Source organism: Neopelma chrysocephalum, unplaced genomic scaffold (genome assembly GCF_003984885.1).
Source record: "Neopelma chrysocephalum unplaced genomic scaffold, ASM398488v2 Primary Assembly neopelma1_23, whole genome shotgun sequence".
Classification (NCBI taxonomy): domain Eukaryota; kingdom Metazoa; phylum Chordata; class Aves; order Passeriformes; family Pipridae; genus Neopelma; species Neopelma chrysocephalum.
Genome location: NW_020897691.1, coordinates 27093824 through 27120754, shown reverse-complemented (window position 1 = coordinate 27120754; position 26931 = coordinate 27093824). Strand labels below are relative to the sequence as shown.

The 26931-nt window shown below is 37.9% G+C and overlaps 1 protein-coding gene across 13 annotated transcripts in view; it reads right to left on the bottom strand.

Moving 5' to 3' along the window:
* Positions 1-13566: 13566 nt before the first annotated feature.
* PTPRK (protein tyrosine phosphatase, receptor type K) overlaps positions 13567-26931 on the bottom strand; it is a 397175-nt gene continuing 383810 nt past the window's right edge. For all 13 annotated transcript variants that reach the window (XM_027691497.1, XM_027691405.1, XM_027691440.1 and 10 more), the window contains 7 exons: positions 25667-25816; positions 24922-25095; positions 22068-22199; positions 21721-21846; positions 19618-19781; positions 18283-18418; positions 13567-14833 (listed from right to left, as the gene is read on the bottom strand). In XM_027691497.1, coding sequence (XP_027547298.1) covers positions 14780-14833; positions 18283-18418; positions 19618-19781; positions 21721-21846; positions 22068-22199; positions 24922-25095; positions 25667-25816 — 936 coding nt within the window. In that variant the 3' untranslated portion in view covers positions 13567-14779. The remainder of the gene's footprint in view (positions 14834-18282; positions 18419-19617; positions 19782-21720; positions 21847-22067; positions 22200-24921; positions 25096-25666; positions 25817-26931) is intronic.

Below are 26931 nucleotides of genomic sequence, written 5' to 3'. Positions count from 1 at the left end.
CAACATGGTGTGTGGATCTTTGTGTACAAGCTTTTTCTGCTACTTTGGTATGCATGGGTGAATGGGATTAATTTCCCCTTAAAGCTGAAGATGATCAGCTCTTAAGCACTGCAATCATTCCTTCTAAGGAAACCCAGCTTTGTTAGCCTAACATTTATGTGATTCCAACAATTGCTTATAACTTCACCTGAAAATATAAAGCACTCATTGCACAGAATATTTCAATGACTCCAAAAAGTTGTTTTGGTTTTTTTTTGGTGGTTTTTTGTTGTTTTTTTTTTTAACATTCCTACTTCCATGGGCAGCCTCTGCTCATAGTCCCCTTAGAATGAGTCACTTTGGGTACAGGACTTTTCAATCCTGCAGACAAAGGCACAGAAAGATCCTGTTGGAATTTAAAATTAGGAGCCATGTTAAAAAGCAAGGATAATTTTCCACAGAATTTTATACTGCTTCACCATCAGCTGAAGCCCACAGATAAAGATAAAATATACCTTTCTAAAGTTATAATCTTGCTCTGCTCCAAGTTTCTTGGACTTGGTATAAAAATGATCATGTTGAAAATCCTAACACCTTCAGAAAGCAGTTGGGCACCCCTGTGAATTGTGATGGCTCCTGGCTTTAAAATCTTGGTTTTAGTTCCCTGTGATTTTATTGTGAACATTCCTTTATATTTTCAGGATATACCTTTTGGGTTCTTTGACATTTCCTTACAGTTCGATAGAGAGATCTTAGACATGCTCGTCGTATGAAATTTAAATGGCTTAGCAGGTATGAACAAAAGTCTGTCAGTAAAAGCTCCTGAGCCCAGAGGGTTGTTTGCCAATGTTTGACTCCAGTGAATGGTCTATTGAAGAACCAGGATCCCCCAGTGCTTTTAAAGCACATGTACACACATTACATTGTGAAAAATAGTAGGTTTTTGGCTGACTTTTTATGGACTGAACAATAATAACCTGTGGGCATTTTCTACATTTTATTGAGCAATTCTGTACCTGCCGGAGTCAGAAAGATCTTTTCATTGATTTTAACAGAGGTTGGAGTGGATTCTTAATAAGGAGGAGTTATGGCTTTCAGCTGGTTGTGGCTTCCCATAGAAACACCTTGCTGATAATGGCATTTTAAGTTACAGTCTTGCAAAGAATATTGACATGAAGTTTTCCAAAGTTTTTTCAACAAAGAAGAAGTGTATGGCTTTGCATACATCAGTAAACTATAGGAAATGTACCTCCAGAAATCTCTCTCGAACTGTTGGTAAGTGTGATTAGAATCGTGGTCTTAATAAATACATTTAAAATGTTAGCACTGTGTATGAATGGAACACTTAAAACCCTGAAAGGTTGGGATGCTGCATAGACAGGCAGCTCTGCAAATGTTTTGTTCAACCAAAGAGGAAAGAACACTGAGATTTCTAAGTTGTACGCTAGTATAGACTCAAAGCTAAAAGTAGCCTTGAGAGTATAGACTATCAAGCTAAAAATTCCGCCATCTATTGACAGGTATTAATGCTACCTGTCTTTATAAATATATTAAGATGATTGATACTGAAGCGTTTATAAAGTATTTTGAAGATAAAGCAGAATGCAAATGTATAATACAGTAGGAGTTCTAGGCCTTTCCAGTACAAAGAAGCATCTGTCAAAATGAGTGTTTATACAAAATGGGCCAACCAGGTGATCCTCAGCTAGTGTTACCACTTTTTATTTGACAGTACAGAATGTGAACTCACTATTCTAATGGAAATATTTATCTCTCTGTGAGTAGCACCATACTATAAAACCTATTCAGGCACCCTCAGTGTTCCAATAGCTCAGTAAATATTTAGCATATTTGGTTTCTATCTTCCATATACTCAGTTTGGGGCATCATTTTGTTGCAGTAGACTCAAAGCAGAGAACTTATAACATATCCAGGGTTACATGGGCCTTGAGTACAGAATCCCAAAGTCCAGCCTGAGCGCACTCACCACAGAACTAATTTTTACTCTCTCAAAAAAAATAAACCAAGAAAAAGAAAAAAGTCAGACCCAAACAGCTTGGCACATTTCCTTATCTGTCTGGTTTCTGTGGATTGTTGTTGGGTTTTGTTTGTTTATTTTTCTGGTTTTGTGGGGAAAGAAAAGGATGGGAGGGACCTAAATAAAAAGACATCCCACAGTTTTAGAGAGAAATATGGGTCCATTAAAGATCTACTTTGGGAGTAAAAATTACTTGAGAGATCTTCAAATTACAGAAAGTGTTTTGAAATATGTTTGGCATATCTTCAATGCATTTTTGACAGCTGGAGACATGTTGGAGAAATTTTTGAATTAATTTCAAATATCACTCTCCTCTTTGTGATTTCTTGAGTGGGGTGTGCTAGTAATTTATTTTTAAAGAGGCAATGTAGGTTTCTAGATGCTGTTAAAGAAATCCAAAATAATTTTTTTGCACCCTGCCACTCTTCAAAGAAAAGGACACTGAATTAATTTAAATATATTTGTTAAAGATTGATTCCCCCAGTGCAATTTACATATCTACTTTCCCTAATTATTCCTGAAGTTTTACCTATCAACTGTCAATTTTCCATAGAAGAGAAGCAAAACACTTTGACTTTTCCTGACAGCAAAGAGCTTTAAAAGAACTAGAATGAAAACTGGTATCTTGCACACCTTACCTCCCTAATGTTTACATTACTGGAAGAACAAGCACTAATAACTCCTTTTTATGTGAGCATTAGAAACCACAGTTTAGCCTAAACAGACAGTAAAAGAAATCAACAAAATATTTAGTTTAATAATGGTTGCCTTGAAGTTTTTGTCATCCTTAACATTTACCCTAAATGACAGACTTGTTGTCTGAGTTTCAAATTAATGATGAATTGATTGCACTGAATGTACCACTTGTCATTTTAAAATATATACAAACCCAAGCATTCTGCAGTCCTCTCTTTCTTTCTTTTTCTTTCTCTTTCTTTCTTTATTTCTTTCTTTTTCTTTCTTTCTTTCTATTAGTGGGAGCTTCTCTAAAAGGTACACAGAAAGAACAAACTTTATTGCAAATACTTTCACTGTATTATGAAGTTGAATTTAAAAGCAAATGTTTCTGCAGGAAAACTGCTTCATTAAAGGATAAAGGCTTTATATAAAATGCAGTTAACACTTGCCAACATATCAGTTAAACTGATTTTAATTTCCTACTTTTCCCAAGGTATTGATACCCTGCTGCAAGGCCTTTTGGTTATCATTATAATTTACCACACAAAAGCTTAGATGTATTTGCTATCTCAGTGATTTGAATCTATGGTCGTGTTCCAGGTGTCCATTGCTCGCTCTTAAGGAGAAGCAGTATAAAGATTAGTGGACTTCTTTGTTGGACCTTTTTTGGTCAGCTTTTTCTTTTTTTCTTTTTTTTTTTTTTTTTAAATACACAGGGAAACTGAACATATATAAAGGAATTTGGAAAAGTCTGAGAAAGCTGTGGGAAAACTAAGATTTGAAATAAAGAGGCTAGAGAGATATTTTATGTGAAGAAGCAACCAGACCCTCGGGCTGGCACTCACCAGAGTTTCAGCCAGTGGGAGAAGAGAGTGCCCAGGGAGTTCTCAGTCTGCCCTCATGACTCCTCATCCCTAGGAATGGTGGGTTAGGGGCTGTATTGAATCTAGCTGAGATGGGGCCTGTCTGCACTTCGTCACAGGCACAGGTACAGCTAGTGCTTTATTTCATGCTCATATCATATGTCTTTTTGTTTACTTATCAGCCATAAAGTTATTTGATTTCAGGAAAGGGTCTCAATGCAATTAAATAGAGGTTGTTGTTTATATTCATGCAGCATCCAGTAAGTTTGGTCATCAAAAATTCAAAAGAAGTATAAGCAAGATACATTTGCTTCATATCAAGCAAACATGACCATCTCCTTTTTCTCTTCCAGTCCTGTTTCTCCCTTTTGAAGAGTAGAATGTTGCCTTTTCTGCCATGCCTGGTACTATTAACATAAACAGTGTGGTCACCAAAACCCCTCTAATGCCCTCAGTGGTGGCACGTGTTCCATCCTCTACCTCACACAAGGGAGAAAAGCAGTACTTTCAATGGTTGCTGGCCAACATTTTTCTTGAGTGATGCACAGTTGACATCTTTGTGGTAGACTATGACAAACAGAGAGGATCACTAACAGGATGCAGCACACTTACTGCTATGAGAAGCTAAGCTTTCAGAGACTCATTTGTGAAAAGTGCTGGAAAACAAATGTATTTTCTTATCAAATTGTTCAATTAGCCTGTCTTCCCAGCTGGGGAGGAGGAAAGAGCACAGGGGCTCCTCTCCAGAACAACCTATAAAAAGACTGCAAAAAGATTTTTTTCTTGAAGAACTCATATGTAGCATTTATTGTAACTTTTCTAGTGTGTATTTTAGCCTTTTCCTATTAAAATACTCAATCCAAAAAGTTCACCTTGTGTTTTCTTACTTTTTCAGCATTTCCAAGACTAAATAAATCTCATTGCTTCCTACGCAAAGTGGTAACTCACTGAGTACCACACACTGCATCCATTTCTTCTTGTAGGCAGCTTTGCAATATGGAACATGTTATGATCCAGCCAAGGCCCTTTCACCTTGTCCTTCTCCACAAACTTCATGTAAATTATCTAAGATTTCAAATGGTCTGCAAGGAAATATCCCAGGGCTCTCACTTTGGAGTTTAAGTCCTTCTGCCAGCCTTTCATATTGATTTCAGTTTGTTGCATATACATTTATTTGACATCCAAGAGCATTTGTGACCCTTGGGCATCTCCTTCAATGTGTTCCTAGCACATGTTCTACTGGATGAAGCATACAGCACAGCAGTTGGACCCTTCTCATTCCTTCCCCTCACCATACTGCCAGAGACCCCAAGACAGGGGATGCTGAGAGCCTGTGGGGCACTACAGCATCCTGGACCTTCTGGTGCTGAGCGCACTGTGAGATTTAACAAACAGCCAGCATAAATAGATAGATATATTTTGAAAAATGAGAGTCTACAGCTCCCTCCACATCTCTCTGAGGAATGTATTTATAAGTGTTTTTGTAGAATTATGTCAGCAAATTAATTCAGACTTGCCAAGGCTAGAGGATGAAATCTACAAAGCTATCACACTGAAGTCCATTTTACAAACAACATATTTTGTTAATTTTTTTTCTGAATTCTGCTTTCTGGTAAGCTACAAAACCCACCAACACAATATGGCTGAAGATGAGCTTGCCAAGGAACATTTAATACATCATATAAGAGAAGGTACTTAAAAAAGAGGAAAAAACATTCAATCCAAACACACAAACTCTTCCTTGAAGAAAGAATAAGATAAAATAAAAAGCAAGCAGAATTACAGCAAAAAAACCTCAAAAAAACAAAAAAACCCCCAACAACAACAACAACCACCAACCAACCAAACAACAAAAAAACCCACAAAACAACCCAAAAAAACCCATCCCCAAGATTAAAAAAAAAAAGCTGAAGAAAATTTGCTGGTTTCTGTTTTAACACGCAGTTGAGGATGTGGTACAGCTTTCTAAAACTAGCAGATAAAAGGAGCCCCTTGCTCATCCAAGCTGCCTTGTGACAGGCACTCATCACAATGCTGTTCCCTGTGGCAGTCCTCTCTCCTTGCTTGAACAGTAGCAAAAAGAGCAATTGATTTAAGAGATTCTTGTAACTTGGGGTGCCTCACCTCATTTTGGGCAGTTATGACTTTCCCAGAACATTGTATTTCTGAATATTAAAATAAATTTAAATTTAAATACATAAAATATTATTTTCTGTCCTTGGGCTGTGTGTTCTAACCCAGCACCATGGCAAAGAGACAGGAGAATGTCTCCCAACTTCCACATGGACACTAGCTCCAGTAATGTTATTAAAAGCTGAATGTGGGAAAGTTATTTTTGCCACACTCCCTTTAGTAGTTAATTTTAAGGTCTCATTTAAAAATCACTTCACAGTAGCCCATTTCAGGAACTGCCATGACAGAAAGCCAGTTACACCATACATACTGGAGTACATACATCCAGAGATTCCCATTTTCTTTCCCTCAGTATCTACAATCTTCTGTGGAATTAACCAACCTTCCCCCCTACATTGTTGGGTTAATCTTTTTCAAATCAAACACACCTAAACATATCACTTACCAAAGTTCTTCCTTTGTTGTTTCACACTGTTTTAAAGTCCGTAGACCTTTAAAGACTTGGAAGCACTGTAAAAGAGTTGGAAGGGAGAAGGCTTTTTCACCTCCTCCCCACTCCAGAGAAGCATTGGAAGGAACAAAAAAGCATTTTCAGTTGTTTCAATTTGAAATTAAGTCATTGTCATCCTGCTTAAAACACTCAGCACACTTTGAATGACAACCACCATGAAGCTTGCTTTCAGAGATGCCAGCTGACCCTGGCTCAGGTGAGATTAGAGTGTGGGATGTGTTGGTCCAGCTATTAAGTGTAAATTTGAAACTAACTCTTGAAATCGTTTCTGCTGAAAAGTTGAAATATGTTATGGAGATAATACTATATTCCATCTATGCCTGGTTTGCTTCAGCCTGTGCTGAGTAAAAAAAACATCAGTGCAAACAAGAATTAAGAAACCCCAAACCAAACCAACAAAACTGAGCAACCTATACAGTGTTCATTTGCTGGATCCCAGTCAAGTACAAAGAAACTGGAAGAAGAGGAAAAATGATTAGGTGGGAGTATATAAGCTGAAAACCACATAGACTTGCAAAGAGGTGAGTATCTGTCTTCCTTAAATATTTGCGTGCCTGTGACAAGTCTAGGATACACACCTTACTGGCACTCAAAGTAATAAGATCAGTACATCATGGTACTGTGAAGAGTCTTTGCATGACCACGCAGTGTGTGGAAAATGCAGACTTGTATGTGTATATCAACAAAATAATTGTTACATTCTAGTCTCTATTTTTCCTGAGGTCATCTGCTAATTCAATTTTTATTTTGCCATGCTGGACTGTAAACATTGACAGCAAATTGCAGGGCATGTGCCCCTCCTCCATCCAATTTTTGCAATTTTCTCCAAATGCTAATTGGCGTAGGACTCTAAAGCTATTTCCTTTATCAAGTTGGCTGATGTTTTCAGAACACTCAGAATCCATTTTGGTCTTTGAAATCTTCTTTTATGGTGGTTCCCTGGAGGCCACAATCAGGCAGCTGCCTGTCAGAGTGCTTTCCTAAAATGTTCTCCTCTCTCAACCCCAATCTCTAAAGTTGCTCGTCTTGGTATAAATTTCCTTCTTCTAAGAAATTAAAAAAACCCCCATGCCATAATTATGCTAAAGCATCGAAAAGAAGCTCGTGAAGTAGTATTTGGCTCTCATATAACAGTGGAGTAGGGGTTGAGACCATGCCTGTGAAGTCACACCTGAGCTTCAACTTCCTGTCATATTTACTTTACTTCTCATTTGTTACTTGTCCTCAAAACTAAGATAAGAACTATCTGAATGGCCATGTTCAGTGTTGCAGCATTCTCCTTTTCTTGATTGGCATCAACCAATATGGTATCAGGAAAATAGCACCTTGTGGGCTTCAAGGCAGACTAACTCCACAAACCAACTGTAGTTCATAACTCATAAAATGAGGTATGTGACCTCAAGTCCCCTGCCTGTGCTAAGCCTGGTTTGGGGGCATTGTTATATTTTAAATCTTTCACAATATCTACTCAGAAATCTCCTTTATTGAAGGATCTGTTCACATAAATTGCCTGTTTCTTTCCTTGGCACTGTCCCTTGCTCAGCATCTTTTATCCTCAGTGGCCTCAATCAACTGTTCAACCTTTCTTGACCACAAAGACAACATTTAGTCAGTATTCAAAACTTTTTCACTGACTGGAGCATTCAGGATTTTTATATCCTTCCATACATTTTGTAACTGTGCTTTTTGGGAAGTGCCAATCTCATCTAGATTTTTTATACTCTCCATCCTCCCAGTTCTTATATCCAAAGCTAGTGCTTTCTATGCTGTTGCCCAAATAACCAGTGAATAAGATTCCAATCTTCATACTGGTCCTGGTCAGTTCACTAAATACTTTTTTTTCTCTATCTCTTGCACACAGTTTATAAATTCTCTCGTGGAAAAACTAAAGACCTATTCCTCCGGCCTTTGCCCACTGCATTTGCCCCCTGAATGCACTATAGGATCCATCATACCTGTCTCTGCTACCTTTAATCCACATACCAACAGTTTACTTGTATTTAAGGACAGAGACCGCTGCAGGCTGTGATTCTGACTGCTTAAAGAACTATCATCTTAGAAGGGGTCTGTGTTAAGCAAGGCTATTATTTGAAGTAAACGAGTGCCTTAAAGGAAGGCACATTGAAGTAGAAACAAAGCCTGCACTTCTTCCCTGTTTTTTTTAAAAGAAATTTTTAGAAGCCTCTGCCACAGACAAAACCACACAGCTATTTTCTCACGGCTGTAATTACAGTTCACTGTCACACTAGCTGAACCAGCTCGTCTTGCTGGAGGAGAAATATTAGAAGAACCTATATTATGCCTAGTGCTTTTATGCTCCATTTTTATCCTTATCCCCGAAGTAGTCTGACCTATGAGAACTACTTCTCAAACACTGCTGTATTTCTTACTGCAAGGTAAGCTGGAAACCTTGATCCTTTCAAGAGATGGAACTAAGCAGCAACCTATTTACACAGTTTAAAATGCACCAACTGAAGCTTCAATGATATGACTTCTGTGCAACAGAAAAGGTTGCAGCAGTGTCATAGGTTGCAGCAGTGTCATAGCTTCCTGTGATTTCCACCTAATTTAAAATGAAGGCATACACCTCTTCAGTAGGTGGTTTCAAACATTTTCAGTAAACAGAGGCAATTTTGCATTGTTAATCTGTATGATCAGCAAATTTCATAACAACTTCATCCTAAAACTGGGGAAAAAGGCTACAGGGCCAGGTTCTGTGCTTAAGATAGTTCCAACTGTGGGTCCAGGTGGGCTGTTTATTGTACTACTCATAGATACAGCAAGTGGACCAGAAAGACTAACAAAATATTAAGTAGAGAGACTTAATGTCCTTGATAGCAAATGAACTGAGATTTCCCCTGCTGGGACTTAAACAAAACAAATTATTTCCAAAACTTTTCTGAAACTTATCATAGTTTGACTTTATGGCTACTACAAAAAACCAGCTCACCGTGGTTATCTTGAGAGAGAAACTCCAAAGATTCTATAATCTCTGGTTTCACATTTTCTATCAGAGCACAAAAGGTAACTTTCTTCAACATTTCAGGATTCAGCAAAATACGGTGTTGTTTCAGATATTATTCTAGAAGATTAGATACACAAAAGAAAGACAAAAGTTTTGCGCTGCAAAATGAAAAGAGCTCACACGGCTTTACACCTGGCAGGAAAATGCACAGATATTATCAAAATCTGGAGGTACTGTGTTTTGCCAGATGCCATTTTTGTGCTCATTACCAAAGAACTCCAGGGTACTCGAAAGCTTACAAAAAGATCATGTTTTTCTGCCATGCAGAAGACAGAGTTTGTTGCTGATTTTTCTTTTTAACATAGACTTCTATTTTTCTGTTTTACTTAGTGGAGATTTGAAAAAATTTCTGAGCATATGGGGATTTCAAACTTATCTTGGTGTAATTTGTGAAATTGGGACTATTTTCTGATCCAGATGGAAGCTAGAAGGCGTTACAAAAGACTATTGAAATCAAGCTGTTGTATCTCAACAGGGCACAAAAACATCTGTTCTTTGTTGGCCAAGACACAGTTAACAAACATTATTATTAGGTAAGCATCCTATTGTGCCTGTCATCATACATGTCAATTTCTGCATAAATTAGGACTCTAAACCCAACAGCAGGGAAAGAATTAATTTCTAAGAAGCGTGGGCCAAAATAACATTTATGCCTGTCAACCACCACCACAATCAACAACATCCTTTTACTCAGGCTTAAAGAAAAAACATCTAGCAAGCTTAAAATAATTTAACAACACTTCTATATTATCTGTATCTCAAAATTTTGCTCAAACAGAGCCTCTAATTAAAAAATTAACATGGGTTTTTCTGAATAAAGTTGAAGGAAAATTTATGGGACTAAACTTCTGCATATTCTGAAAGTCTTACCCTCAGTATACATAATCTAATCCTAGCACATTACTCAACCCCAGAAACTAAAGCCATAAATGAATATTCAGATACCCTTGACTATCCTGGATTTGCAGAGGTTACAAGATCTTTGACTAACAAAAAAAGAGTACAAGCAATAAACCACCACAAAGGTTCTTTTGTGAGATTATGATCACTTAATTCAGACCTCTACGTGACACAGGAAAGTACAGCTGAAAACGAGTTACTTTTCAGTAGAGAGCAGAGCACTATAAAAGCAGCTTTTACAATTATTTCAAGATCTCAGGGTTTCTTCTGACACAGCAGCAGAGTGAAGTTTAAAAGAGGCCCTTTATACAGTCATTTGCCAGTCCAGGTGGCCTGGCCACGCAGTGATTCTGCAACATTTTTTCTCAGGCTGCCCCTTCCTTGTACTTTAACATTTCAATTCAAGCTTGAGGTTCAATGACAGAGCACTTGCCTACCATTGCTACCCTAGTCTACTTTTCTTAGACTTTTGATTTTGAAATTGTTAACCCATTTGAAAGAGTATGCTCCTTCAGTAGCTTTGGTTTTCATGTTTCTTGAAGGAATATTGTGTTTCTTAATGTAGTACGTAGGACATAGCATTAATTAAGAAAATATATTATCTGAGCAACTTCCCAAATGAAATAAATCCCAGTAACTGCTCGTATATAGTGAGAATACTAAGCTTGAAGCTTCTAACTCATATGCCTGTGACTGTTTTCCAGGAGACAAAGCTGTTGTTTCCTGGTGGCAGCATTTACCCAGGAAGCATGAAATGTAAATTCTAGGATCTCATTTACCATCTGGGGTCTGATCTCTCAGGACCCAGACAAAAGGTCAAAACCTGAGTCTCTTCACACCTCCTTCTGCTGGAGTTGGGTCACTAGGATCAGGGAAGGCAAATTCAAAGGGTGAAAAGAAAGAGAAAAAAAAAAGAGCAAAGCCTCTCTCTATACAGGATGCTGAGGTTTGGAGGCTCTTCAGTCTCCATGAAACTGCTTTAGATATGTCCAAGGATTTACGGTTCTTCAGTGCTGGATCCTAAGATCTGGTTATTCTGGGAAAATTCAGATAGTTTGAACACATCCCTAAGTTACCTCTTTGATTACCGTTCTACAGAAAATGAACCAAAGCCATCAAAGCAAATCACAGAACTCCTTCCACTGGCAACTACATAGACTAGGACACTGGAGTCATCACTTCCCAGTTTTAGAGCAAAGAATACCTTCTTGTACACAGCAATCATGTTTTTTGAAACTTATACATTCCATTGGTTCCTTTCATTACGTGATATTAAACTAGTTTCAACTTCATTTATTTCAAATTTGAATCATCTTACACACCTCTATGGATGAAGCCTTTTGTGCTTCTCTGTTTTCTGACTTGATGCCCATTTGCTCTCTGTGTATCTACTGTATGTGTGAGTCCAGTTTTCATTTCATGCTGCTGAAGAAAGCAGAGACAATATACCATGCAGGCTTTAGCCACTTGACTGAGTCTGCACTAATATTTCAAGGGTAATAGCAAGCAGAAAAATTTTAAGGAGTCTTGAAACCTATGGACCGCTCCAGGGCTGGAGCTGCTGGTACATTGTGGTATTATTGGTGCTGGTGGTGTCTCACTGCCTCAGGGAGTGAAATATTTCCCTCTTCAAGTGCCCAAGGTCAGGAAGACTTCTCTTCTTCCACTGCACACTCTTTTTATAACAAATACTTTTTTTCCCTATGGGTTAGGTTTCCATAGTCCCCTCACTTCTCTTTTTTCTGTCTTGCACAGGTGTAAGAAAAGGATACTGGCACAGCATCTATCTGGGGGAACAGAGCTGGTGTTCTCAGAAAATAAAGATGGCATTTGCTGCCACTGGATGAGATAAGAGAGAAGAAAGAGCTGCACAATGAAACAATCTGTCTCTTCTGATTTTACACTTAAAAGCAGATTCTAACATTGTTTTTTGCCTAAGAGACCCTCAAGAGGTACTATTATTGGAGAATGATATTTCTGATCTGCTTCTCACACATAATATTCCCTCTATGTACTTTCCCCTGATCTTGCTAGGAAGAACTTCCCACAGATTTTTCAATCATGAGCTATTGAAAAAGCTCCTTAGGTCACCACAGTCAGCTACAGTTACAGAAATTATGTGAATCTCAGAGTACTCAAACAGCATAGGAAGAGTTCCCCTTTGCAGAATAACCACTGGCAACTATAATACCTTCCAGTTAAAGGGGATTCTCCTAAGGAAGACTCCTTTGCTGCAATGCCAGAATTCATTTTGGCATTTGCACCAGTCACGCTTAATGTACAGGGGAAGCTGGACACAAAGATCTTAACTAGGATTATGAAATTCTGATTGGAATGGACCCCACTGTCCCATACACAGCAGCTCTCCAAGAAAATAAGTATTCAGTCAGCCTAATGGTAATCTACATTTTTGGTCAGGAACCAAAAAAGCAAAACATAAATATCATTCTAGGCAGTACAGAATGTGGTTTTTGCTTTCCACTACCCTAAAAGCTACACATCTCATCTGTCACAAAATTAATCTGGACTTCTAGACTAATCTTCTCAACATCCTTTACAGACAACAGAGGAAGATTCTTCCAGAGTCCAAACCATTTAGTGCCAGACAGACACTAAACAGGCAGGATGCATCAGTCTGTGAAGATGGCGTGTTATTTCCACAAAATGTGGTGACCAGACAGCTAGCTCTGGGTGATAGACCCAGCACTTTGACTGTTAAAGTTAGCTGAATGCTGTTACCTCACAGGGAAAGCTGGAAATGTTGCAATTCTGTTGCATGCAGCTTATAATCCACTTTCCAGTGTGGCAGAAGAAAAAATAGGGCAATTTGAGTATTAAGAAGCCAAATCCAGTGAATGTTTTCAAACCTCATTTACTTACCTTGCTGTTCACAGGTAGGAATTAACAGTGGATGCCAAAAAAAAGGAATTTTTTAGATCTGGAAGAGGTGGAGCTATGCAATATGGATGGAGGTACTGAAAAAAATCCGAGAACTAGTATTTCTCTAAACATTTCTCTGCCATTTATAGTGTTGGATGGGTAATACCATGTATCTCAAGTAAAAGGAGAAACTTAGGACATACAGATGACATGGCATCTTTTCAAATACTCCCTGAAGCAATGGGGTGAAAAATAATACAATTTCCTTTTGAGATTTTCCTTATCCAAATATATTGATCTTCCAGACAAGAATGACTCCTTAACAAGAACAGTAAGCGAGAGGGTATTAAAGTAGGAAAAAATATAAAATAATCTTTAAATAAAAATTTAATTCACTCTTACTTTACAGAATATTTAAAAGCACCATAGAATTTTACTGTCAGTTCTAAAAGTGATCAACAAGAAACTGGAGTGATTTCAGCCAGTAATATATAAGAAACTTCGTGAAGAAATGGATACAAGCTAAGTGAAAGCAAAGTAATATTTTGTACACCACAACTATAATCAGAATCTCGCATTGGTTTATTCAAATTTTGCTTTCTTGGAAGCAAAGCTTACATGTTTGTAAACATCAAATTAAACATTGCTTAATTTTACAATTTGCTAAACAAATACTTTTTTACCCTTAAGGGCATATGCAGACCCATCTATTTGTCTCACAGTTCTCCTGTTGACCTGTGCTTCAATATTTTTTTGAAACGATTGGTTCCTGTACAATTTTAATGAAGCTTAAAAATTTCTTCCAATACTGTGCAAGTCATAGGCAAGGCTATTTTGAAGTGTGTACTTCCTTACATAGTTTTTTGATCAGTACTTAACTAATGCAACTGTGAAAAACTATACATTTTCAGGAAAATGTTTAGATTTTGGTCCTGTACTTAAAGACCTTCTATAATCAAGTTGTTTACATGAATTTGAATCACAAGCATGTACACAACAAAACCACTATACCTATGTTTCTTGGTCTATGCATAAAAAGTATGTTTTCTACTTACACTAAAACATACAAAAAATAAACTACAAAAATTGTTTACACTTGATTTCAGCAAAAAAAGCTTTCTTCAAGAAAAATGATTCTTCTTTTTTTCAGCCATCAAAAAGGAATGCAAGTAAACAATAAATACATGTGCTTTCTCCATATAGACATATTTACACTTGAGTCTTTGGCTTATGTTTAAGTTTCTTTATAAAGATCTTTATGTGATCCAGCCATCATTGCACATTAAAACAAAATAAGCCAGTTTTTTTTACTATATATAATATATATATGCAACACTTGAAACGTATAAAGAATGAACCTTACTATCAATTTGCACTGTTATTGTACTTTAACAATGTATCAAAAGGAAAAAAAAATACCATATAGGAAATATTGATACATGCAACAGATGGTCGCTCTAACTGTTTTGAGAGACGGCTGCATATACACACACACTAAAAAGTCCTAATTTGCGCAAATCTCTTCTGACTCTGGTTTTCATTAAATAGTATTTATGTGGCACTAAATGTTGATACTGTATACAAGCATAGAAACAGATTGAGTTCTTTTATTAAGATACACAACTTCATAAGAAAAATACTTTGCATTTAAAATTTAAAATCCCTCCCTCCCCCCTCTTTCCCTAAAATCTTTCTTCACAGGATCAAGAACTGTTGTCAAAACAGCTTATTGAGATTTATGTATTTGGTGAACTTTGTCATATCCCTTCCAACTAAGAGGATTCCAGGTACTCCAGCGCCACATCATAGCAGAAGCGATATTGCTCCTTTAAGGGAAAACAGAAACAAAAACCGAAGTTAAATAAAGATTCTAAAATCTTAGCAGCAACATCTACAACCAAGAACACTGTTTGCTAACTAGTAAGCCAGACATGCTTGGATTTTCTATTTTTTTCCCTTATTACACAAGTAAAGTATGTTACCAGCTCTGATTTAAAAACTCACCCTAATCAATGAAGTGGAAAAAATCCCTGACCATGGAATGCAATTATGTGCTTCTCTGATTTTTTCAGCTTCTAAACTGGTTTATCAAACATGAAAAGCTCTCCTCTCAGTCAGAGCATTCTTGCAGTGAAAGCACCTCGACTCTTATACTTGATCACTTATACTTGAGTTAGCTGATACTGAGCAGTAACTAGTGCCTGCTGCTTGGGCAGTCAGTGAATGGATGGGGAATACTGAGCCATGAGACAAGGCTGCTCAGGGTCCACAGCTCCTTTGTACAGTCGTGTTGATGTAACATCCAAGAGATCAGATGCACATTTAAAAGAGAAGGTAAAGCTAAAAACTTCATTGTGATTAGTATTTTCCCTCAACAAGGCTGCTGTTGAGAGCTGATACTGGGAGAAAGGGAGGAGGAAGGAGAGAGGAGAGGGGAAGAAGAAGAAAAACCCAAGAAAATTAATGCGATCTCTATGGCCCTTGTGACTTAACAAAATAAATCTGCTTTTGTGATTTATTTTTGTTTGCAAAGGAAGACAGCGTGATCCATTAGCAGGAAGTTGTGGGGATATCTTAAAGGCTTTGTCGTGCTGCTCATTGTTGTTATCTGATCATGTTGCTGAATGTAGGGCACATGACAGTGTTATATATTGGTTTTCCTGGTTTGTTTTCTAACTAACGACTCAACATCTGCTGCTGTTCAGGAGTTCTGACTAAAACCCCACACAACAGAAATACATAACTACAAAAATTTAGTAACTTCAGTTTAAAGTTCCAGTGGAATTCAGGTCTATTTTGAAATGAAATGTAATTTTGCAAAGCATTTATCAGAAACACACACAATCTACCTTGGCCTCCCTTTACTGTGACACAAATAATTTTCTGCGTGATCTGACCTGTTTTCTTCACAGCAGTCAACTAAAATCCAGGCAGCAATTTAATATGTTGTGTCTCAGATGTCTGTGGTGCAGGAAAGTGCAAAGTATTTGTGGCAAAACCAGCAATACCTAGCCCAATGTCACTGCTGTTACAGGATGTTCTATTTGTTACCATGTTAACTATCTTCTTAATTTATGTGATGGCAAGGGATGGAATTGATGCACAATAATTAAGAAAATCACGCCACAAAAGCTACTTGATACTAAGTGAGCACTGACACTTGCAAAAAAGGGTAGGGAGAGGCAGCTATAGACATTTTGCTCAATATGCAAGTTCACAAGGTCAGAAGCAATTTCCAGTATGCATAAACTGCAAAATGTTTTAAATTTCAATTGGCATCCCTGATTTTTATGCTGTAGGCAGCCATCTGGCTGAAGACACTAGCTGCTGGCAGTGCGAGAGTCAAATGGCAGGAATTCCCAAACACTATCTTTCAACCTGCTTTCACGTTCACCTACAAAAAGGAAAAATATCCATGTGGGACAATTTTTTTAAGGACTGCTCAGTTTTATGACTGAAGCAAAAATTCCTATGCATATGCACTCATACTGTATGCATAAAGATTATCCAGAAGAGTGAAGATTATTTTGAGTTCTGGCAATGTACATAACAGATATTTAGTCTTGCAGTTTCACTAATTCAGACTCATATTGTTTATATTAATGCAAGGTGATAGAAAGGCCACACAAAAGGAGAAAAAACCTCCTGATGGTTTCCTAGAAAACCCTAGCACCTAGGGAGACATTCCCAGAAACTGATAAAAGGATTAAAATGAAGATATGTGATATGGAGATAACACAGCCTTTTTTCTCGAACATCCTGGCTGCCAGGAACTGAGGAAGTAGACCCTTGGGCCTATTTCATCTGTCTATCACCCCAAAATTAGTTTATTGACTATATGCACTCAAACTGCCTAAAGAAAAAAGGCATAAAAAGAGATTGGACCGAAACTAAAATCGGGGAGAAGTTCCATCAACTCTGCGGAGGTAACCGACGGGTTACCTTTTCTACCTCCACCTTCTTGGGACACCTTTAGCTGAGTGATCACTTTGTTAATATATACTCATTTTACTTTTGCTCCATAGTAATTTAAAATCTTTAGGTATTACTTCATTGTAAGTTGCTTTTGCTTTATAGTGAGTATTTAAGTTTTTTGCTTTACTTATTCTTTGTTGTCTCACTTACTTGTAAGTTGCTTTTGCTTTAGGGCATGTGCTTAAGTTTTTGCTTTACTTATTCTTTGTAAGTTGTTTTACGTCTTTGTAAGTTGCTTTTGCTTTAGCGTGTGTCCCTATGCTTGGCTTTATTATTACTATTATATAGTTTATGTGTGTTTTTGCAGTTAGACCCTATTCCAGACAAAATGAACCCCATAAATTGTCACAAATTTGTATTATTAATGTGGTATTTCATGAACTGTTAGAACGAGTTTGTTTTTACGTGCTGACAGTTTTGTTGACAGCGAAATAACTCGTAGGAGAAACCCACTGAGGGGTTTTCCTACCGCTATTAAGTGTAGTCCTGATATAAAACGGTATCAAATGTCCTGTCCGTCTCGGCAAATCTGTTAAGCGAAGGGTCTCATTAGGTGAGACGCTAACAGACTCTTTTGGACATTAAAAGGCTTTGATCTCCTGGGGGGGACACTGATAGACAAAAAAATAAATTAACACAGGTTGGACAGAAAATTCTTCTTTTCTGCCACATTTCCCGTGACAATTAGTTTACTGTTTATATTGGTTATTATTTAACTGTTGGTCTCAATGATCTTAAGGGTCTTTTCCAACTTAAATGATTCTAGATTCTATATTCATTTGCAACATACTAGATCCAAGTCTTTGATTTTAAGTTCTGAGGTATCATTTTGACTACTACAAATCTGAGTAAAAAAGATTATTGTTATTCAATAAAACTTTCAAAGCAGCAGTTGTTACTAAGGAGAAAAATATTCACAAATCCAGCTACGAATCTCTACTTTACAGCCTATTCCTACCAAGGAGAAATGTCTTACTCTGTAAAATTTCAAGATGGCTTATTTGAGCACAGCCTGCTGCAACTTCCTTTCAAACAGACCAGGTTATTTTGGGAGATTAAAGTGCATTCTGTTAACTCAGAATATTTTCTGTGAAAATCATGCTACCAGTACTGTAAAATGCTTAGTCAGTCCTCTTTCAGTGCTGACTTGTGTGTACACTCAGTATCTGTCCCTTTCTTCTTGTGGCCCATCATAAGTTTGCACTGTTTTGTGGGCACAGGACTGAGAGTGCAGCTCACACAACAAGAGAGCCTCTGGTTCCCTTGCTGTTTGCAGTAACCCTGATGGGCTGGTACTTACTGGAGTTTCTACCATGTTGGGCTTGCTGTTCCGCAAAGTCTTCACAGCATGGAAAACGTCCACCACATTCTGCCTTTTTACCATCTCAACCACAATGCCAATGGCACAGAACATCCCGCTCCGGCCACCGCCGTTTCTGTACACAAGGAAAAGAGATGGTTATATATCACTATGACCTAAGAGAACATCCAAAATGCATTTCTGTTCTTTCATGCTGTAAGCACGAGTGATTCATGAGTCCCAGAGGGAGATCAGAATTTAGCAATCTCATTGCAGCTCCAGTGGGTTTGGTCTAAGAAATTTGCTTTTTCTGACCTTTCTCTCAATTACCACTTTTGAATTCTGTCCTTACAGTCAACCATGCTGCCCAGCTATACTATAAGTCTAAATCACATATGCATTAGAAAAAAACCCCAAAACACAAGTTCCATGGCAAGTAGAGCATTAGAAAAAAAAAAAAATCCCAAGTTCAATGGCAAGCAATTTTTCCACTTAGTTGTGGAAAGACACTCACTTAAATTATCCTGTGATATGAGGATTATCTAGCCAGATAGAATAAGCATCAATTATTCAATATCTTGTTGACCTTTAGGCACACTTCTGAACTATTTTAATATTATTTTCAAAGAAATTCATATTTCCTCTTATGAAGTTTGAGGTGGGATAGGCAGAAAGGGGTCACTAGTTAATTCTGAACATTTAAACAGAAGCCTTTTAAGGAAAAATGCATAATTCAATTTCTATATTTAAAACTTTGTATTTAAATAAGGTAGCAAAGAGATCAATTATTCTCTGCTTAGGGAGAAAAAGATGCCGTCTTTTCAAAACTCTCAGACCAGCTCCCATTTAAGCATCAGGTCCAGACAAGCAGCCAGCAGTCATTTACTGACAATAGCTGTAGGATCACATACTGTAATAGAACTTTTCTCTGATTTCATATATCCATAGTTTTCAGTTTAAACACCTCAAAATATTGCAGGCATTCCTTCTGGAAAAAATATGCAAGAGTGGCACAAAAAAATAACTATTTGGCACTCAGCAAAAAAAGGCTTCCTTCTGAAACCAGGCAGAAGTTGTTTATCTGTAAAGGTTTTGTACCTGAAAAACATGCTAGTATGTACAGAAGAAGGCAAATACACAGTATCACTGTAGTATCATTTTTTCCATCAGGTACTTTGACCTGATACAGACAAATCCAAAAGTTGACCAAAAGCAGTGGTGCTTACTTTCTTTTAATAAAAGGTATCCATAAGAATACTGCTTAAATTTAAAACAAGAAGTAATTTATAACCATTTATTTGAAGAACAGCAATTGACTTTCTCCAAGTTACTCACAGGCAATGGATGATGGTCCGGCCCTCCCCTTCTTCACATTCCTCTTGCCATTTTTCAACCTGCAGAATTAACTTCAAGAAGGATCTCTTGGAAGCTGGTACATCTCTGTGAGAAGCCCATCCCAAATACTGGAATTGCTGCACCATCAGATAGCCCTCCTGTGGCTGAGGGAAAATCAAAGAGCTTTAGGTCAAAACGACACCTTTACATCTTAGTTTAGAAAACAAAAGTATAAAACTAACATGAAACCTAAGTGTTTATATTATGAACAGATTCCAACAAGTATGGTAGGCTCTCCATTAAATTATACCACTTGAGCTCAAGGAAGATGTCAAAAAAGGGAAAAAAAGGGGACTACATTGAAGACATCATCACAGCTTATCAATCACTAATGTAATCTATCCTGACTTTTAAATGGACAAATTCCCTAGATTCTAAGTGCCAAGCTTGCTTAACATCAATCATCAATAAAAAAATCACTGTTAAGTTCTTAGACCCGCAGAAATGAAGAGAGAGATCTCTGACTTCTAAGCATGAACTGATCCCATTACAAATAAACAAGTAATATTGGTGCACAAATACAACTATTGTCCTTGAAGTCTTCCCTTTTACCAGATGATAATCATGACAGCCTTGCTGCCAGTCTCTGAGCTTTCCATATGCTAGATGCGATAGAGGGAGAGCTTTGAATACAATTAGACTGTCACAATAAAGGCTTCAATAACAGGAAGAATAAATAGTCTATTCACTTTCTTGCAGCTGAAGATGACGAAAAGGAGTAGGACTGTGGATTTTAGAAAAGGAAGAACAGAGCAGAGAGATATTTAAAAACAAGACGTATAGGCAAAAAAGCCATGGGAGAGAGAGAGACGTAGAGGAGTAGAAAATCAAAACATCATAAAAAAAGAAGAAATGGAAAAAACAAAAATAAGAAATGAACCAAAAAAAATAGAAAAAAAAGAGGAAGTCTCAAAATACAAGAAAAAAGTGATATGGTGTAATATTTGCCAGTGTGCCCACACCTCAGTTTCCTGTAGTTTCCAAACAAGGCACGAAAAGCTGAAAATGCTTTTCATAGTTCTGAATATAAGCAAAATAAAAGTTTGAGTAAAATACTGGTCACATGAAAAGTGACCTCTGCTCCCTGAAAAATGAAAATAAAAATCAAATAAAAAGAAAAATCTTTGTGTATACACAGTAATCAGTTTTCCCCACAGCTATCCTTCAAAATTCATGGAAGTTAAACATATATTCCAAGTAGCAGTCAGTGGTAAAGTCAATATTGGATGAAAAATACAAATCAGTCATGGTAAGTAAAATAGGGATTGCTGGTTAATTGTACATAGAACGGTGGCACAAGCATCTGTAACTCTTTAATGGCAGGCGACATAAGTGATGCATAGAGGTGAGACAAGGAAGAAATGCTGTGTGGCAAGCAGGGTCTGAGAAAATGCTGCAATAGTGTGAAACACTGTGGGATAGCAAAAAGACAAGATGGTGTATGGTATGAAAGAGCTGACAAGAATGCAAGACTGGCACTGCTACTGAGCTTGAGAAAAAGATGATAAATGTAGGTCGAGGCACAGTGGTGAAGAACCCTTCAGAGGCAGAGGAGCTTTCAGAGTTTTTTCACGCCCTGCTTTACAGGGTGCCACAATCCTCCTTTTATGTTGTGGTTTTCACATCTTAGGCTGAGAAGGTCCTGGCTGTATAACCACTCTCAGCTTTCCTGTTCCTGATTCACCACGGAAAACATCTTATCAGAGTATGAACTAAATACTTGTCAATACATGTTCATTACAGGGATATTTCTTTTACTGTACACCAAACAAACAGACTACAGAATATTTGTCATACACCTACTCATCAGGGAAAATGTCACAGAAAAACACTCATTCTCCCTAAAGCTCTCTCTGTTTAGTGTGTAGCTGTAGAAAAGTACTAGAAATTAGTATTAGACAGTGATGCTTGTCTGACTCTTTTCTGGTTAATGTCTTAAGAACATTAGTATTCTATTATTATTCAAAATGAAGAAGTAGAACAGCCTAGAGAGCATTAAAAATAACATATTTTTCTGTCACATATTGTTATGATAATGCTTACTCTTGTTAGGTTGCATATCCTGAAAATTCGGTTTATGACATCGCAGTCCATTGAACACGACATGCATTCCACTTGGATGGGACCGTACCGCAGTATCCCTTCCTCGGGCCAGTATTGCGGGCAGCCCTGGGCCAGAACAAAATGGACATAATTAAATGTTGTAAGTTACACCTTGAGCATTGCCTTATTCCACTGCAGACCTTCAGTGAACAACTAGTGTTGATTAGTTTCTGTAAAGCAGAGAATAACTGTAAAATCACTGCACTGCTCTACATTTTCATCATGTAGTGAATGCAGAGTGATTAAAGTATGCAACGGTACACGGAAAATTCAAGCTCCAAACTAACCTGTGCTAAGTCGACTTCATTTAACATCACAAGAGAAGTACAGCCATAGTCATACACTAATCTCCAGAAATCTTTCACAGTGTTTGGTAAAGGATGTTGTGTGACAATGAAAGCTGCTGGCTGCCTGTAGCTCTGTAAAGGCAAATAATTTTATTAGTACCTGTAGGGGAAGTACTTAACTTCTACTGAAACACTGCAACAGAAAAAACCCCATAAAAATAGAACAAAGCTGTGACATCAACTACACCAGATTTCACCAAAGATGTTACAGTTAAAAATACATTATCATTTCCAGTAAGAACAAAGAGGTTACTCTGCTCAGGTCTGCCTTCTGCTCGGTTACAGACCAAGCCCTGTTTTCTCAGTTCAGATATGCTCTGGGCACTGATGGTGCTCTTCAAGGCTCTGCTGAACTGAGGCTCAGGCAACTCTGCTCCAGGCACTGTGTCCAGGAGACAAAGCAGGAAACCTTCACCCCATGTTACAGGGAGGGGTGCAGAGGTCTCAGAAAGTCACCCTATCCACAGCAGGCTGTAGGTGAACTCTATGACTGAACCAGGGACTAAGCTCAATCCCAAACTCTGTTTCACAGTGCACACCCACAGGGTCACCCACAGAACCACTTGCAGGATTACTGGGGCCCATTTCCAGCAGAAAGCATAAGTTAAACAGCAAAGTACTATTTCCTGTCATGACCGCAGTTTCCATTTTCTGTATGCTGTGTTATACACAACTGCAAATAGGGATTTTCAGCTTTGCACAGATTAACTGAGACACAACTAACAGTTGAGGGGCTCATTTGCTGATGTACATTTATTACAAGTATCAAGCAGAAGAGGAGAGATCAGAAGTCTTTTGCAGGCAATTCGCAACCATGCATGGAAAAGTTCTGCAGTGAAGGAATACAGATATGAAGTACTAAGGAAGCACCAAGAGGTTGATCTGAGAAATGGAATAAGTTGGTGAATGTTCTTGGAGGTGGATGGGATTGTAAGTCACCAGTTTGAAAAAGAAGTTGCTGGGACTACTGTATGCAACACAGAGAGCCCCATGTTTAGCACCCATGCTGGTACCAAAAGCAGTCTGGCTTTTTTTTTACCAAATTAAGTAAATTAACTTAAGAGAAAGACCTAGTACCATAGATAAACCACTTCCGGTATGGAAACTTACTTGTCTGAAGATTGATATAAGGGATCTTCACATGCAATATACTGACATATCCTCCAATAACTTGTTATTATTGTACTGTAACTTGTCTTTATGATCAGTACTTGTTTGACAAGAGAGTAAGGAGGCTACCAATTATTTTAATCTAGATTTTTCCTATCCTTTTCTAATGCAGGAATCATGTTGGGGTAGTAGCAGCTTGTGTCTTCCTTCCTAGATCTGCCCAGGGACAACACAGGAAAAACCAATTTTGATTCTTCCCCTGTATTTTCAAGAAATAAAACATGTTCTAGCTGATGTTTTCCTATCCCTCTTCCCCATAATGTCTAGTCTTTCTTGAGATAAGAGAAAGATAAGGGGAAAGTTTCCATTTCTATTTTGCTATTAAAAGTCCCCTTTCCTTGTCCAGGAGTAATTCCCCCCCCCCATGAATAAATCAGTCTTAAAAATTTCTGCCTTTCCTTACTTGCCTCTGATTTCCGATCCATTAATACATTGCTTGGTTCTTGTCCCTGCTGCCACATACTGTTGCACACTCAGAGTCCTCTCTTGCCACCCACAGCCTGTGTTGTCTTCCTTTCACCCCAGACTACACTCCTCTGTGCAGCTGTGTTGGTTGGTCCATAGTCCATCAATTTTATCCAGGTACTTAATGTAATTTTAACTGCAATTCTAAACAATTTTGATCGCTACCAAAATTCTGCTCACTGCTTTTATTCATTCATTGACTCAGTCACCCAGCAACTCCCTAATACATTGGTCTTACACACGCTACTCCTCTAATCTTTTTGGCACGATAGCTAATTATGAGATTAGGGACTGCATTTTGCTATCAGTTCAAATGTTTCCTGCACTAGCTCAGGTAGAACTCAAAGATGGCTACATCATTCAGTGCTAATGATTTCTGCAGCTATTTGCTATTTTATTCCAGCATCTCTCCTTGACATGGCAGTTTCTGACACCACTTTATTTTTGAGGAAGGTGAGGTGCACCTGGAAATCAGGCCACTTGTTTAAGTATTTACTGTAAAGGTAGCTTTAGAGGCCTATTGTAGGAAATGCTAATGGGAGGCACAAGCAGGTATCTGGCAGCATGTGTGATTAACTGATTTATCGATTAGACCTGTATAAGCAGGTTCAACTCCATTTTTCCTATTAATTCACCTTTTCCCCTGACAAGTACTTCTGTCACTCTAAGTTAAACTTTAAAGAGCTGCAACTCAAAATATGAACAACAAAACCCCCGACTCTATACCCAAACATGCCAAAGAAACAATTTTTTCTTCCTCTGTCACTCCTGCCTCAATATAGAAAGCCTTTTTTTATGAAATAGTGATAGTAACCTCATGCTCAGGCAGGTTATCTGACAAACAGCAGATTTTTGAAATCCTGCTGAGATTTGAGATTTGGACGTCTAGAGACTTGAGCTTTATATAATGCTGTTAAAAAAGTGAGATTTCCAGTGGGTCCCACAAAGATGCAAAAGGCTAAAGATAATAAACCTTCCGAACAAACAACACAAGCTGGTGGGGCTTCTTACCCATTCCCCCCCAGACTTCTTCATTAGGACTGTTTTACTGGGCACTGCAGTAACAAAGAATTACCCTTTTTTAAACCAGCAAGTGCTCTCTCTTATATTACAGAGCTTTTCATGGCAAACTGTGCAGACAAAGAAGATAGTATCTTACGTCCATAAGAGCTGCATTGATGTAGTTGCTGCTGTCCCCATCAATAGTAATTAAGAAAGGCAGACATCTGTCAGGTGGTAGCATATCCATGAAGCGGTTCTTGTCGTGGTTCCTTGGCAGGCAGGCTATGCTGCAGTCCTCCGCTTGCAGGCGAGGGGTCACAGAATTCAGGGTCTGAGGGAAAGAGGATGCTTGCTTTAGTGCGCTGAATCAACACAAAATGGACTCAAGATTCTGCAAGATTTAATGTAAAATATTGCAATATGAGAAAACGTGAGGCACTAGCGAGAAGACATCAGCAAATATGAACTCCTATCCATTTGTTGGACATGCTGGAGCTTTTCAAGGGAGGTTAAGCTGCGGGTATGAAAGGCACTCCACATACCACTGAACACATTCCACATGACAGCATCCTTTCCGAAAGGAATAAAAAACCAAGATCCTTTGGAGCCCTAAAGAGCTATTCCTTAGCTGTGCAAATGCAAGCCAAAACTCTCTGTTGGTTCCTACTCACTGCTCATTATTCCAGATAGATATTTCTATGCTATTTTATTAAAGGAAGGATATTACATATTTAAAACAACTTTGCAAAGCACATAAATGTGGGTGCTTTATTTTGTGGACAAAAGCTAGAGACCAAATGCTATTTAAGTTATTTGAAAAGCCTTTTCATTAAAATAAATTAAATGTATCTAGAGGCAAAAAAATTGTTGTTGCATCAAGAGTTAGTAGGAACTGTGAATACCTGAAACTCATCTTTGAGATGCGAAGAGTTTGTCTGAGAGTCTATTCTAATCATATCAAAATAAGCAGCTTTGAATTCACAGACAGGAATGGCAGTTTCTCCACACAGACAAGCTTCTAGAATGGCATCATGAATAAAGATGTACTGCTCCTATCAAATCAGGAAAAGAAACAAAAATTATAGCCATTTAAAAACAACAGATCTTTCCTTCTTTTAGGATAAACAGATTTACTGCACACTGGAAAACTCATCAAGGTAGTGTCCATCAATACATTAAAAAATGTTTTAATACAAATACAGTCTTGTTCTTATTGGGATGCAGTTAACAAGGGCATTTTCTTCATGACCAATTTAAATTCAGTAAAATTTAACAAAGCGGGGATAGCAATTTCTTTAACATGAGGTTTTTAGTTTTCTTGCAGTGCTTATGGGTTTCTGTGCATATGCCAATGACTTGTTGGCAATACTAATTTTTTTAATAGGTTTCGGTCTTCTGATAATAACAGAAAGAGTAAATTGCTTCAAGCACTACTAGTGTGATTAGCCAGTATTTTGCACACTGCACTATCCTCATGCATGTGCAAGCTAGTACCCCAATTGCCTCATAGCCAGCTCTAGGCCAGTAATAAATTCAAGTGTGTTCCAACAAAAGCACCATTTCTTCCCATTTTTTTCTGACTTGCCTTGAGATAGCCTGAGTCCTAGATAACTGCACTACTATTTCAATTAGGTCTTCTGTCAATTTTTACACAATGCCCATTATATTTACTCACCCTGAGAGTAATAGATGTAAACCATGTCTAGAACTGTGCCAGCCTCACCTAGTTACTGTGTGTACAAATGAGGTTCTAACAGCATAAACTTTAATATGTGCCTGTAGAAACAGCACATGTCCAGGGACCATGGTCATCTTCTGTCTCTACAGCCTTTGCTGCCTTACCCACACAGCTATAGAGCTATTGGTGTCACTGTTGCCCATATAACAAGAACTTGATGCAATTACAGCTTTATTTTTCTGTGTACATACGAACCTCTGAGAGAAGGTGAGAGGTAAGAGGCAAAAAGGAGAGAAAGGAATAATAATAGAGGTGTTAATTCACATGCAGATTCAGGTGGGATAGTTGAAGCAGTCAGACTGAAACACTACACCCCAGGCACTTCCCAAAGGTTAATGGCCCTGTAGCAGGACTAGTTGACCATGAACATTTATCTGTTCAACTGCCACAGGTTGAAGCATGGAACAAAAACTGCACCAAATTATACTG